At 48.4% G+C, this 10,671-nt stretch overlaps 1 protein-coding gene across 1 annotated transcript in view; it reads left to right on the top strand.

The window, feature by feature from the left end:
- IFFO1 (intermediate filament family orphan 1) overlaps positions 1-647 on the top strand; it is a gene marked incomplete at its 5' end in the record, with an annotated part of 2,472 nt that extends 1,825 nt beyond the window's left edge. Inside the window, one exon of the mRNA XM_008940728.1 lies at positions 541-647. Within this exon, the coding sequence (XP_008938976.1) occupies positions 541-647 (107 nt within the window). The remainder of the gene's footprint in view (positions 1-540) is intronic.
- Positions 648-10,671: the final 10,024 nt, after the last annotated feature.

Raw genomic sequence — 10,671 nt, 5'->3', positions numbered from 1 at the left:
CAAGGGCTGGAGCCAGGGTGGTGGTGAGTGGGAGCTGAAACATGAGGCAGTACTCCTGCCCTGCCCTGGTGTGGCATGGAGAGAGGGCAGTTCCCACAGGCTGTTGGACATCTCCACACAGGTTATGGTGCCACCTCTGAAGAAGGTGGGCTGCACACAGGAGTCAGTTCTGACAGGTGAAGCTGGACACCCCCAGTGGAGAGAGGAGCTGCTGGTGTGCAGGGACATCAAGTCAGGGTGGCTCCAGGCTGGGGACCTCTGCATTGGGCTTTTATTGACCCCTAGCCTCACATACCTTGTCCCTGCTCTGGGCAGGCTCCTCCAGCATTTCCCCCAGCTCTGCTTCATGCTCTGGACCTCTGAGCTGGTGTCCTCTGAGATGGCCTCCCCAACACACATGGGTTCCCATGGACCCACACGTGCCCCAGGGGAGTGAGAGATGCACTGGAGCTCCTTGCTCTGGTGCCTCCTGCCCACGCTGAACTGGGTCCTTTCCCTTCCCCTGGGTGGTTCTTTGACTGCTGCCCTTTACTCTTCTCTGCAGAAAGTCTCCTGCCTTCACCCCAGCTTCCAACAGTGAGTCGGCCCCAAATGAGGAGAGCGAGGAGTCTGACCGCGACCCCCCCAGCGACGCCTCCATCAGATAATGGGGGGAGGTCCCGTCCGCTCGTGCCCCCTTCCTGGCACAGGGGTGCCTTAGTCCTGCCTGGGAGAGACCGCCAGGGACGTGGAGCCACTGGTAAACATCTATGGCCCAGGCTCACTCCTGTTCTGGAGTACTTGGCAGACCCTGCCCCTCCTGCCAGCGGATCTCTCGCCAATGGGAATAGCTAGCTAGCCCTGAGCACGCTCACCTGGGCCGCTCAGCCTCCACCCCTGCTCTGGTCCCCTCCCTTGCTTTGGTTAAACCATGGTTCGGGCAGGGAGGCTCCAAACCTGCCACGGCAGCATTCTCCATGACCTGTCCCCAGACCTACCTCCTTTGGCCTCTCTCCGGTACACTTGAGCCGCCCTGCTCTCCCTGCAGCACGCAGAGGCCAGCGAGAGCCCTACCTCCGTGCAAACTGGACCCGACCCTGGTGCCAACTGGACCGAGCCTGGGGCTCTCTGTCCTTGCTGCTGGCTGGGCACCTGGCTGGCTCCCGTGCTGTGCCAGGCACCCCAAGCCCCCCTGCCCCCTTCGGGGCTGGGGCCGAGTCCCACTGCCCGTGCACTCTGCTTTGCCACACGTTGGCTGTGTGCTCGTGTCTGTTACGGGAGCGAGGGCCATTAAATGGGACAGTTTCCTTTTCTACAGCTCGGCTGGGTGTGGGCTCTCCCTCCGCTCCTGCGCGCGCCGCCTGGCTTCAGGCTGGGGGGTATCTTCCACCCGACCCCCAAGCCCACGTCAGTGGGGGTCTCCCACGGGACACTCCCTTGGACGTGCCAGATGGGACTAGCAGATGGGACAGTGGCAAGGTCCCTGTTTGGGGACTCACTGGCCTGTTCTGGGCTGTGTGTGGCACCAGTGCTGCGTGGGCTGCCTTGTTCTTAACTTGGAGTATCATCAATGCCAAGGTTGAGGGATTCGAAATGAAGCCAAACATGGCTTGTGACCTGTGGACCTTCCTCTCCCTGTGCCTGGTCTTCACCACACCAGGTCATCCCAGAGCGTCTTCTTGCTTGCCCCTCAGTTCCACATCCAACCTTGGCATAACTGCAGCAGGGGTTCCCCTCTCCCACCGTCTCTTGTAGCCTTTGCCTGGGTGGCTGTTGCATGTGCTCCTCCAGCACTGGGAGGCTGGGCCCCAGCAGGGTGGCAGGAGAGGCTGAGCAGCCTGCTGAGAAGCAATGTTTTACAGGGCTGTCCACTACGCCATGGATCCAGGCTGGACAGCCAAGGGGGGTGAAGCTCCAGAGGAAAACACTTCTCACTAAAGGCTCTGAAGGGAAGAGAAAGTAGATGGTTGTAGTGTTTTTGGAGTTTTCACCTCTAAGATTAAAACAGATACAATGGGTGCTGAGGGATGCGAGCAGGTTTGGCTTGTGCGACTGATGCTGCTGTGCTCTTGGGCTGCCAGCACTGGCACATCTCTGCAAAGCAGAGCAGATGTGGGTGCTTGGGCAGGGTGAGGTCCTTGAGCCTGCAAGACCTGTTAAGGCATGTGCTCAGCATGCTCAGCTGGCTGGTGGGAGCCAGGGGGGAGGCAGAGCCCTGCCAAGGGCAGAAGGCAGCAGCTGAGGAACCTCCAGAGGCCATTGCTGCTGGTGCCAGGAGGTGGCAGCTCTCGATCTGCTGTGGCTGGGCTCCACTTGCAAGCGCTCTTCGCCTCTCCCTGGAAGCTGGGAGAGCATTTCACAGGAGGAGCAGGGTGCTGGATAGCAGCAGATGTGTGTTCCCCCTGCTCTGGCTGCGTGGGCAAATGGGAGACATGTACCTCAGTGCCTGCCCTGAGACAGGGACTTCACCATGGGCCTCACTTCCATGCTGCCTTGCCTCAACTATTCCCGTTTCTTTCCCTCTTCCTTTTTTATTTTTCTTTCTATAAAGACCTAAAGCCAGAGGAAATATTTTAATCTGGGCTTTGTCCTTCAAGCGATGATGCCTCACACACAGTAGATCAGGGATCACTTTCTGTCCTGCATGGAGGCTGTTCTGGTTCATGCAAATCCCCTCTCCCATGTGTGTCTCTGCAACATTTTCTGCTCTTCACTGCTGTGGAGCTGTGTGAATGGCTGCCTAAGCCTTGCTTTCTGTGCATAACCCATGACATGTGTACCTTGTCCACTTGGTGCTGCTTAAGAAATCCACAAGACCGTAGAGTGTGTACCCTGAGAGGTGTGAAGTATGAAGCACAGAAGGACTGACACCTCTACCTTGAGCAGTCGATGCCCAGAGGAGCGATGGTGCTGCCAGATGCCCATGTAGCAGGACATGTGTGGACCCCAGTCCCACACTGCTTGTCAGAACTTCATCTGCAGTGAAACTGAGATCTTCTCCACCCATACATGCAAGATATTGTTCTCTGGTGAACCATATCACCACCAACAGTAGGCTGTGTTCCCCAACCAATGTGACAGCCCCTGAGATCTTGCTAGTAAGACATCCAACACTGGTCCTTTGTCTAAGCAATTTCTGAGGAGGGGAAGCACAGCCCAAGGCCTCCAGTGTTGGAGGATGCTGAACCATCTCCCTCATATCTACCTGTCTGTCAGTAGTGACCCCACATCTTTGATGCTGGATATGAGGAGATGTGGTCCTTCCCCCTAATCAACTCTTCTTTGTGGGCTCCTCTTCCTTCTTTGGGGAGTATCTAGCCTGCTTTTCTCCATGAGCCCTGCTGTGAACTGTGGTCTAAGAGCAGCTTAGTGCTGTGCTGCTTGCTTCCCTAACTCATCCCTTCCCCAGGACACCTCTTGGCAGTGCCTGCTCCCTCCCTTCACTCATTTGTGACTCCCATCAATTTTAGATTGTATCTCAGGACTGAAAGCCTGACTTGTCTGTCTATTCAGTTGAGATCCTGTATTTTCCACCCAGCATCCTTCTGCTGAAGGTACTGTCACATATCCCACAAAACTCAGATTTATGTGAGTTAGCTTTTCCCTGTTTTGGGATTCCCTAGATAGACCTAAATATGATGCTGACAGCCTTCACTGGAGCAACTTTTGATTCCCTGATGACCTGTTTAATGCTCTGTTTATCTTGTTTCTTAGTCAAGATGTTGAAGTGCTGGGGTCTTATCTTTGATTCAGGGCTTGGGGTTGACATCTGGATGATGCCCACAACCAGGCAGAGGATTCTCCAACAGCAGGAGAAACCTTCCTCTGGTTTTCTTTCAAGGCCTGGGCAACCTTGGGTGAAAACCAATTAGGAAGGTAACATCAAGTGTTCTGCCTTTAAAGTTAATAGTATAAAAGCCAGCTCTGGTTATGGTGAAAGGGGGGGGAGCTTACCTAGGTAGTGGAAGCACTATGTGGGGTTTCCTGCTATTGGAAGGGCTCCCTGACTGTCCTTGGCAATCACTTACCAGCAACGGTGGGAGAGAATGAGAGTGATGTATGTGGCAATGCTTTTTCAGTAGTTACTATAGTGACAACTGCAGGATTGGGACTGGAAAGCTGACTTGGTTTGTTCCTTCTGTAACTGGCTTCCTAGCTTGGCTTGCTCCTTTGTTAGATCATGTACAGTGAGTGAATACATTGATCTGTTTATTCCTTTGGCTGTTAATCCATGTAATAGCTTTCCTGTGTTCATTGGAGTGGAATGGTAAAGTCTGGCCTGTGTGTTTCCTACTAGTGGCCTTATCTTTCATACTGGGCCATGTGGTCAGCAAAAGAGACGTAGGAGAGATCAAAGAAAGCTACACAGGAAGTTGTCCTTGTTTCTGGATTTGACCTTGGAGGCTGGCTTTCCTAAGCTGTGTACCTCTTCTGCAAAAGCTTTGTTTGTTCTGGAGGAGGCCACATTCTTCATAGGTTTATGGTTGTTGCTGTCTCAGGTAATGCTGAACACAGGGTGAAGTGCTGCCTCCTGTGAGATGCACCTGGATGATGCATGGGCAGGCTCTTGAAAGCATCTGCCAAGCCCCTACGCATGGTGATTAATCCTGGGAGCAACAGTGAGGTTGCATGCTGCCTCCTGTGAGATGCACCTGGATGATGCATGGGCAGGCTCTTGAAAGCATCTGCCAAGATTAATCACGCATGGTGATTAATCCTGGGAGCAATAGTGAGGTTGCATGGAGAACTGGATGTGCTGCAGACAGCTTTAGGGAAGTCTGTTCACCACGGGAAATCTTCCAGTGGGTGTAGGAGACTGAGAGAGGCATTTTAGTTGTGAATTTTTTGAATGCTTGAGCCACTTTGTCTTGATGGGAACAAGGAGAGGATGCTGGAGGTCCTCTGGCAGAGGGGCAGATAGATTTCGTAGCTTGGAGAGCAGCTGTGAAAGCTGGAAAGGTGCTAGGGTAAAATAAGGATAAAAATCACGTTCTCTGTAGTGCTAACAGCCAGATAACATGCTCTGACACACAGTTTGGTCAAGGTGTTGGAGGGTCTTTTATATACTCCTGAATCCCCAAACAAAACATGGTAATTTGTTTTGTAAGTACCTCTCTGCTTTGTGTGAAACATCATGGGAGACTTTGGCAGGGGATACTAAAGAATATGCTGTCCCATGGGGAATTCCTCATCAATTTACGAATGATGGCATGCCCAAGTAAGGCAACGATTTTAGATGCCTTCAGTGACAGACTGGATTAAGACTGATGGTTGCCTGAAAGCAAGGGATCAGCTGAGAAACAAATCAAGATATCAGCCAGGACAAAAATGCCATAAGAGAGAACTTCTTTCACATAGCCTTTTCTTACAGTGAAATCTTTTAGAAGTATTTAAAAAGTATGATTAAGTGGGAGATCTTTGGAAAGAAGTTTTCCACTTTATCCAAAAAGCTGTGATTTAGTATGCATGAGAAGGCAGCTTTCACTACATACTTCTTGAATAAGTGGCCTTGTGACAATAGTACTTAGAAATAAGAATAACAAAAATAATAATAAAGCCTGACCTTAATTAATAAAGATAAACCTTGTAACTACTACAACAGGTATGGGAGGGGGGGGGGAAAGGAAGAGAGGGACAACAAAATAGTTCAGCTGTAGAAAATGGTCTTCAGCTACTCCTGTTGCCTCAAGAAAACGATTAACAGCAGCTGGATGCCTCAGGACTCTAAATAAAGTTATTTTATTTATATTTAAAGAAAAGTTAATCCTAGCAGTAATAGAAACCCTTCTTCCTGGCTGAAATTGGGGAAAAAAAGAGCAGAATGTGGTCAGAGGGGAGCAATGCAGCTCTTTCCAGGCCATTAGCAATTAGGGAGGACCCTTGACAGAACCTTTTCAGAACAAACACTTCTGCATTTCCAGGCAGACATTACCTAGAGGAGCTAATGTGGGGAGGTGCACCGGCTGCCACAGCAGTGAACCAGGCACTGCACAAAGCCTGAGGCTGCCTGGGGAGATGGAGTAAGTGATGCTGGGAAGGAAGAGCACAGCACTGTCACTGCAGTCCTGCAAATGGTGTTCTGCAGAGCACTCTAGCCTCAGTGGTGATGACACAGCACTAGCTGCTGAAATCCAGGGTTTGATGGTGGCAATTGTTAAATGCATTGGGGAAGACATTTGAAAAAGACTAGGTGAATGTATGAAAAATGTCATCAGTGATTTGTCTGATAGGCCATGTATGGAAACCGAAGTGAAGCCAGTGGAGAGGGGAGGGGGGTAGAAATCACAGAGGGATGGAAAAAGTCTGCGCAGGTTTATGGAGGGACAAGCAATTAACAGACAGAAGTGATACCATTTTTGATACATAGAAATTATATAGACTCTCAAAAAGGAGTAAATATCTCAGGAATAAAAATGCCAAGAGGCATTAAAATGTGTCTTTTAACAGAGTCAATACCTAGGTTCTAGCCATACATATATAGCTAATATTTAAGCTATACATAGATATAGATATAAATATAGATATGTATAAGAACAAGAAATACAGGTGACTAACAGGACAGATACAGGACAACAGAAGGGCTGAGAGACTTAGGGAGCAGGGCTCACAAGCAATCTCCTGTGAGTTCTCAGCCAGACACCAAAGCAGATGGCATCTTTAAACCTCTCTTATCCCCGTGTGACATGGGTGTGCTTTTTTCTGCTTTGCAGCACAAGTTGGGGTGGTTGGAGCAAAGACTCCTAACCATGATTCCAGGCTGGACAAAATTGTTTTGAGAGTGAAAGGCTTAGTTAATTTGCTCCTTAAAAAAAAAGCAAAGTGAGCATTTTTGCCCAGTGCCTAAGAGCACTTCAGGGTGATGGTCTGGATGGCAGTTTAGTCAGGCTGAGAAAAGAGACTGAGGAGATGGGGAAGCTGGAGACCATGTGCATTCAATGGGATTTCAGTGTCTGCTTGGGGTCCAGCACCTAAACCAGTACTCCACTTGGTAACTAAAGCTGAATAAACTGAAGTTTTCTGTCTGAAGACTCAGAACAAGGCCAACAAAAGTTGCTTGCTTGTTTGGTGGAGAGCTGGGCTATGTTACAGGAAAGCTTTGAGACCTGTAATGTCAGAATGGTTGCCCCTGTATTACTTCTTACTTAGCAATCTTGAATTTCACCCGCTATTTTACTAACCCAGTCGCTTGGTCACAAGATCCTTCTGCATTTTTCCACAGGTTGATTCAATGTTGAGTGACCTGCATCATTTTTCATAATCAACAAACAATCAGCACCTCATCCTCCAAATTGTTCTGAAGGTATTGAATGGAAACAACCCTGGGGCAGATGTCCTCAGATGCTGGCCACTCACACCTTCTCTCTTGCTCACCACTAGCCCTGCCATTCTTCTTGCCCTCCCAGTCTTTCCTAAATCCAGTTGCTTTTCATCACATGGTGTGGGACTGACATGAGTGGTGAATTACAGCACAATTGCCTGTTCATCCATTTCATTCTGGAGATCACCTGAGTCTGGCATCACTCACACCTTCTCTCTTGCTCACCACTAGCCCTGCCATTCTTCTTGCCCTCCCAGTCTTTCCTAAATCCAGTTGCTTTTCATCTCATGGTGTGGGACTGACATGAGTGGTGAATTGCACAATTGCCTGTTCACCCATTTCATTCTGGAGATCACCTGGGTCTGGCATCTGGTATTGAGGGCTTGCTGCCCTTCGTGTCATGGATGTTTCTCAAGTCCTGACAGTTTGCTTTGCAATGGTGCCTTCGCCTCATTGCTGCTGAGGAAAAAGCTCTGGAAGTACCCCAGAGCTCCTCATGTGGCAAAACATGTTTTACTTTTCTGCTATGGCCTGAACTTCCCTAATCATTCCCACACCATCTTACAGCTTTTTGACAGCTTTCTTGTCTCCAAGATGCATTTGGAAAAGGTTTTTCATACTACTTTTTCAATTTTCTGTAGTTGCCTACAACTCTGCCTTTTTTTAAGCTCTGTATTTGCTAGCAGTTATGATTTTTTTCCTTCTGTGTTTTCATTTTACTTCAATGAAAAGCTGACTACAGCTTCAGCTTTTTGATGCCTGTCTTTTCAAATCTTAGGCAGTAAAGTATAGCTCAGTACCACTTTTCCTTCTAGGAACATTTAATTGAGAGTAACTCCCTCAAGAAGCTGACAGCTCTGTAGTAAGATAATACATGGAGGTAAGTACTGTCCTGTAGTAAGAAATTACATTCGTCTTAGAAGAATAAGTAACAAAAGTATTTGGTTTTGCAGTGTGTAGACAATGCAATTGCCCAAAAGTAGGCAGCTTATTTTTGATGAAATGCCTGCTTTCTGCACGTACTGCCAGTACCCATGAGGATATTTGCATACCCTGAGTTTAAGTCATGAACCTGTGTTTTGTGAATGGCGTCTGTTACAAAGGAGTTTTGGAACATTATAATTTAATAATTTGCCTTCTACAACTGTCCAATTTATGCCTTGTGTCATGGTCTTTCCGATTTGAGATCTGTGTCTGCTCTTCCTTGCACAAATCTTCTTGATTGCTTTGCTCAAAGACTCATTTACTTCATGAGTGGACAGAGTATGTTGTTAATGTCCGAGATTTTTTTTTTTAATTGTGCTTGTTGTAGTCACCCTTTTGTTACATTTTGGTGTGATTTTTCAAGCAAGCTTAATTAAGTTAATTAACACACATCTCCTCAGAGTGATTTTTTCACTGCATGTCATCTTCCTTAATGCTGAAGTTTCATGCTGACACTGTAACAAAGTGGTCTGAGGACAAGTAGCCCTTTCATGGAGGAGTAATGCATGCGTGGTAGAGTGCACAAATGCCAGTGAGGTGTAAAATCGTTTCTGTAAGCATTCAAAGTTGCCATAAAATGGAATTTTCTTTTAACATCACTGCTAATTATCATACTACAGCATCACTTGAATTTCCTATCTTGAAAAGGTGCAGCTTACCACCCCTAGAAAGGGTTGGCTGCCCATCAGAGAGGTAGTCCCTTGGGTCAGCTGGGGAACTGTCAGCACAGCCCTGCAAAGGAGTGAACTGTCTGTGGGGTGCATCCCTCCCACCATGGCCCAGCACAGTGACCCTAGTGCCTGGCCAGCAGAGGAAGGCAGAGTCTAGGATGGATTCTGGCTTATCACAGCTGCTCTTAGAGCTTCTTTGTCTCTGCAGAGGGGCACAATCACTTTTAGCTCCTTTGCTGAACAAGAGCTTCTTTATGTCTGTCTAAGCACCTGCCTAAGCATTTCTATCAGTTTTCTTTAGAAATGCTTCAAGAGTAAGCCTAGAGCTCCCCTATTTAGGAGAAAATTCTTCTACAGAGAGACAAACAGCTGCTAGAGCAGATCTCTCATCTTTATCTCAATGCCCTGTGCAGTCATACATGTCAATTTCTCAAATTAAAAAAGGAAAACAAGGTTTTTAGGAGAGGATTGCCGTTTTTGGCCCGGCTGGCCGCTGGGCTAGCTGCTCCATCTGTCCAGAGGAGCCTTGCTGTGGTGCCACCTGCAGGCGCAGTGTCTGGATACAAAATGAAGGCTTGGGAGAAGAGCTGTGCTTTTTCAGGAGCTTATAGGGTTGAGGAGACCAAGCCCTTCAGGCACTCCAAAGGCTGCATGACTTCTTTGCCCCACATGCTGTCCCTGTTGCACACAAGAGCAACCGTGTTCTAAATAATGTGATTCTTAGAGCCTGCCTGATCACCTAGATACCATATCATTTTCCCAAGAATTCCAAGTGAGATTGTAAACCAGCTGAAATAGTATTTTAGAACACAGTGAGCCTTTATCTGAGATGTTCCCAGCAACTGTCGGTCTGAGAGCACATACTCTGCCCTTCACCCCATCCTGAATTTGCTCATTCCCACGGCAAGTTGAGCTGCAGTTGGATAGGGCTCCCTTTTGTTATTTAACAAGAGTTCTTTGCTCTAGGTGAATTTGCAGGCAGGCTTATCTTGCTCAGGAAAGATAAGATGACTTGTTGAAATGTTACTATTTTACACCCCGTTCCAAATATCTTTGTTTTACATGGGAAGACAGGCATCCTCTCCAGGTGTTTGAGGAGCCTCTCTGCACTTCCAGGTTATTTAGCAAGGGACTCACTAGCATGCACACAAATTGCAGGCAGCAGTGCACAGGACAGCCCTTCAAAGCACCCAAGCACACCAATCCAGGACAGGATGAGGCCAACCCCAGGCTTGTTTGTAAGCCTGACAGGTCTGCAGGCTACACCTCACCCCCACAGAAACCAGACTCCACAGGAGGGCTGCCTCCAGTGAAGCCAAACATCAGGCAGCTCCCATTTAACTCGAGGGACCTAAAACTCCCCCAGGGCCAGCTGTGGGAGCAGCTGGGTATTGCTGCTGTCCCAGGGCTAACAAGCTGCTGCATCCCAGCTCCTATCCACAGGCAGGTTATTCAAACTCTTTGCAAAATGACTTTGAGTCATAGCCCTCTGGGCAAGTAAACATTTAATTTTGACACAGCCCAGCTGCTGGAAATAAGCAGGTCCAGGAAGCTGTCCAATGTACCTTGATCCTGGGTTCTTAAGTCCTCTCTCCAGGTCAGGGTCTAAAGCAGTTGAGGTCCAGAAAACAGCTCAAACCCTACCTGCAAGGGAGAGAATGACTTGACACTCAAGACATTCAGCTGAGATGCCAAAAGCACAGGGGCTGTGCAGTTTCC

This window comes from Merops nubicus, unplaced genomic scaffold (assembly GCF_000691845.1).
Source record: "Merops nubicus isolate BGI_N331 unplaced genomic scaffold, ASM69184v1 scaffold725, whole genome shotgun sequence".
Taxonomy (NCBI): domain Eukaryota; kingdom Metazoa; phylum Chordata; class Aves; order Coraciiformes; family Meropidae; genus Merops; species Merops nubicus.
This window is presented reverse-complemented; position numbering and strand designations above follow the sequence as displayed.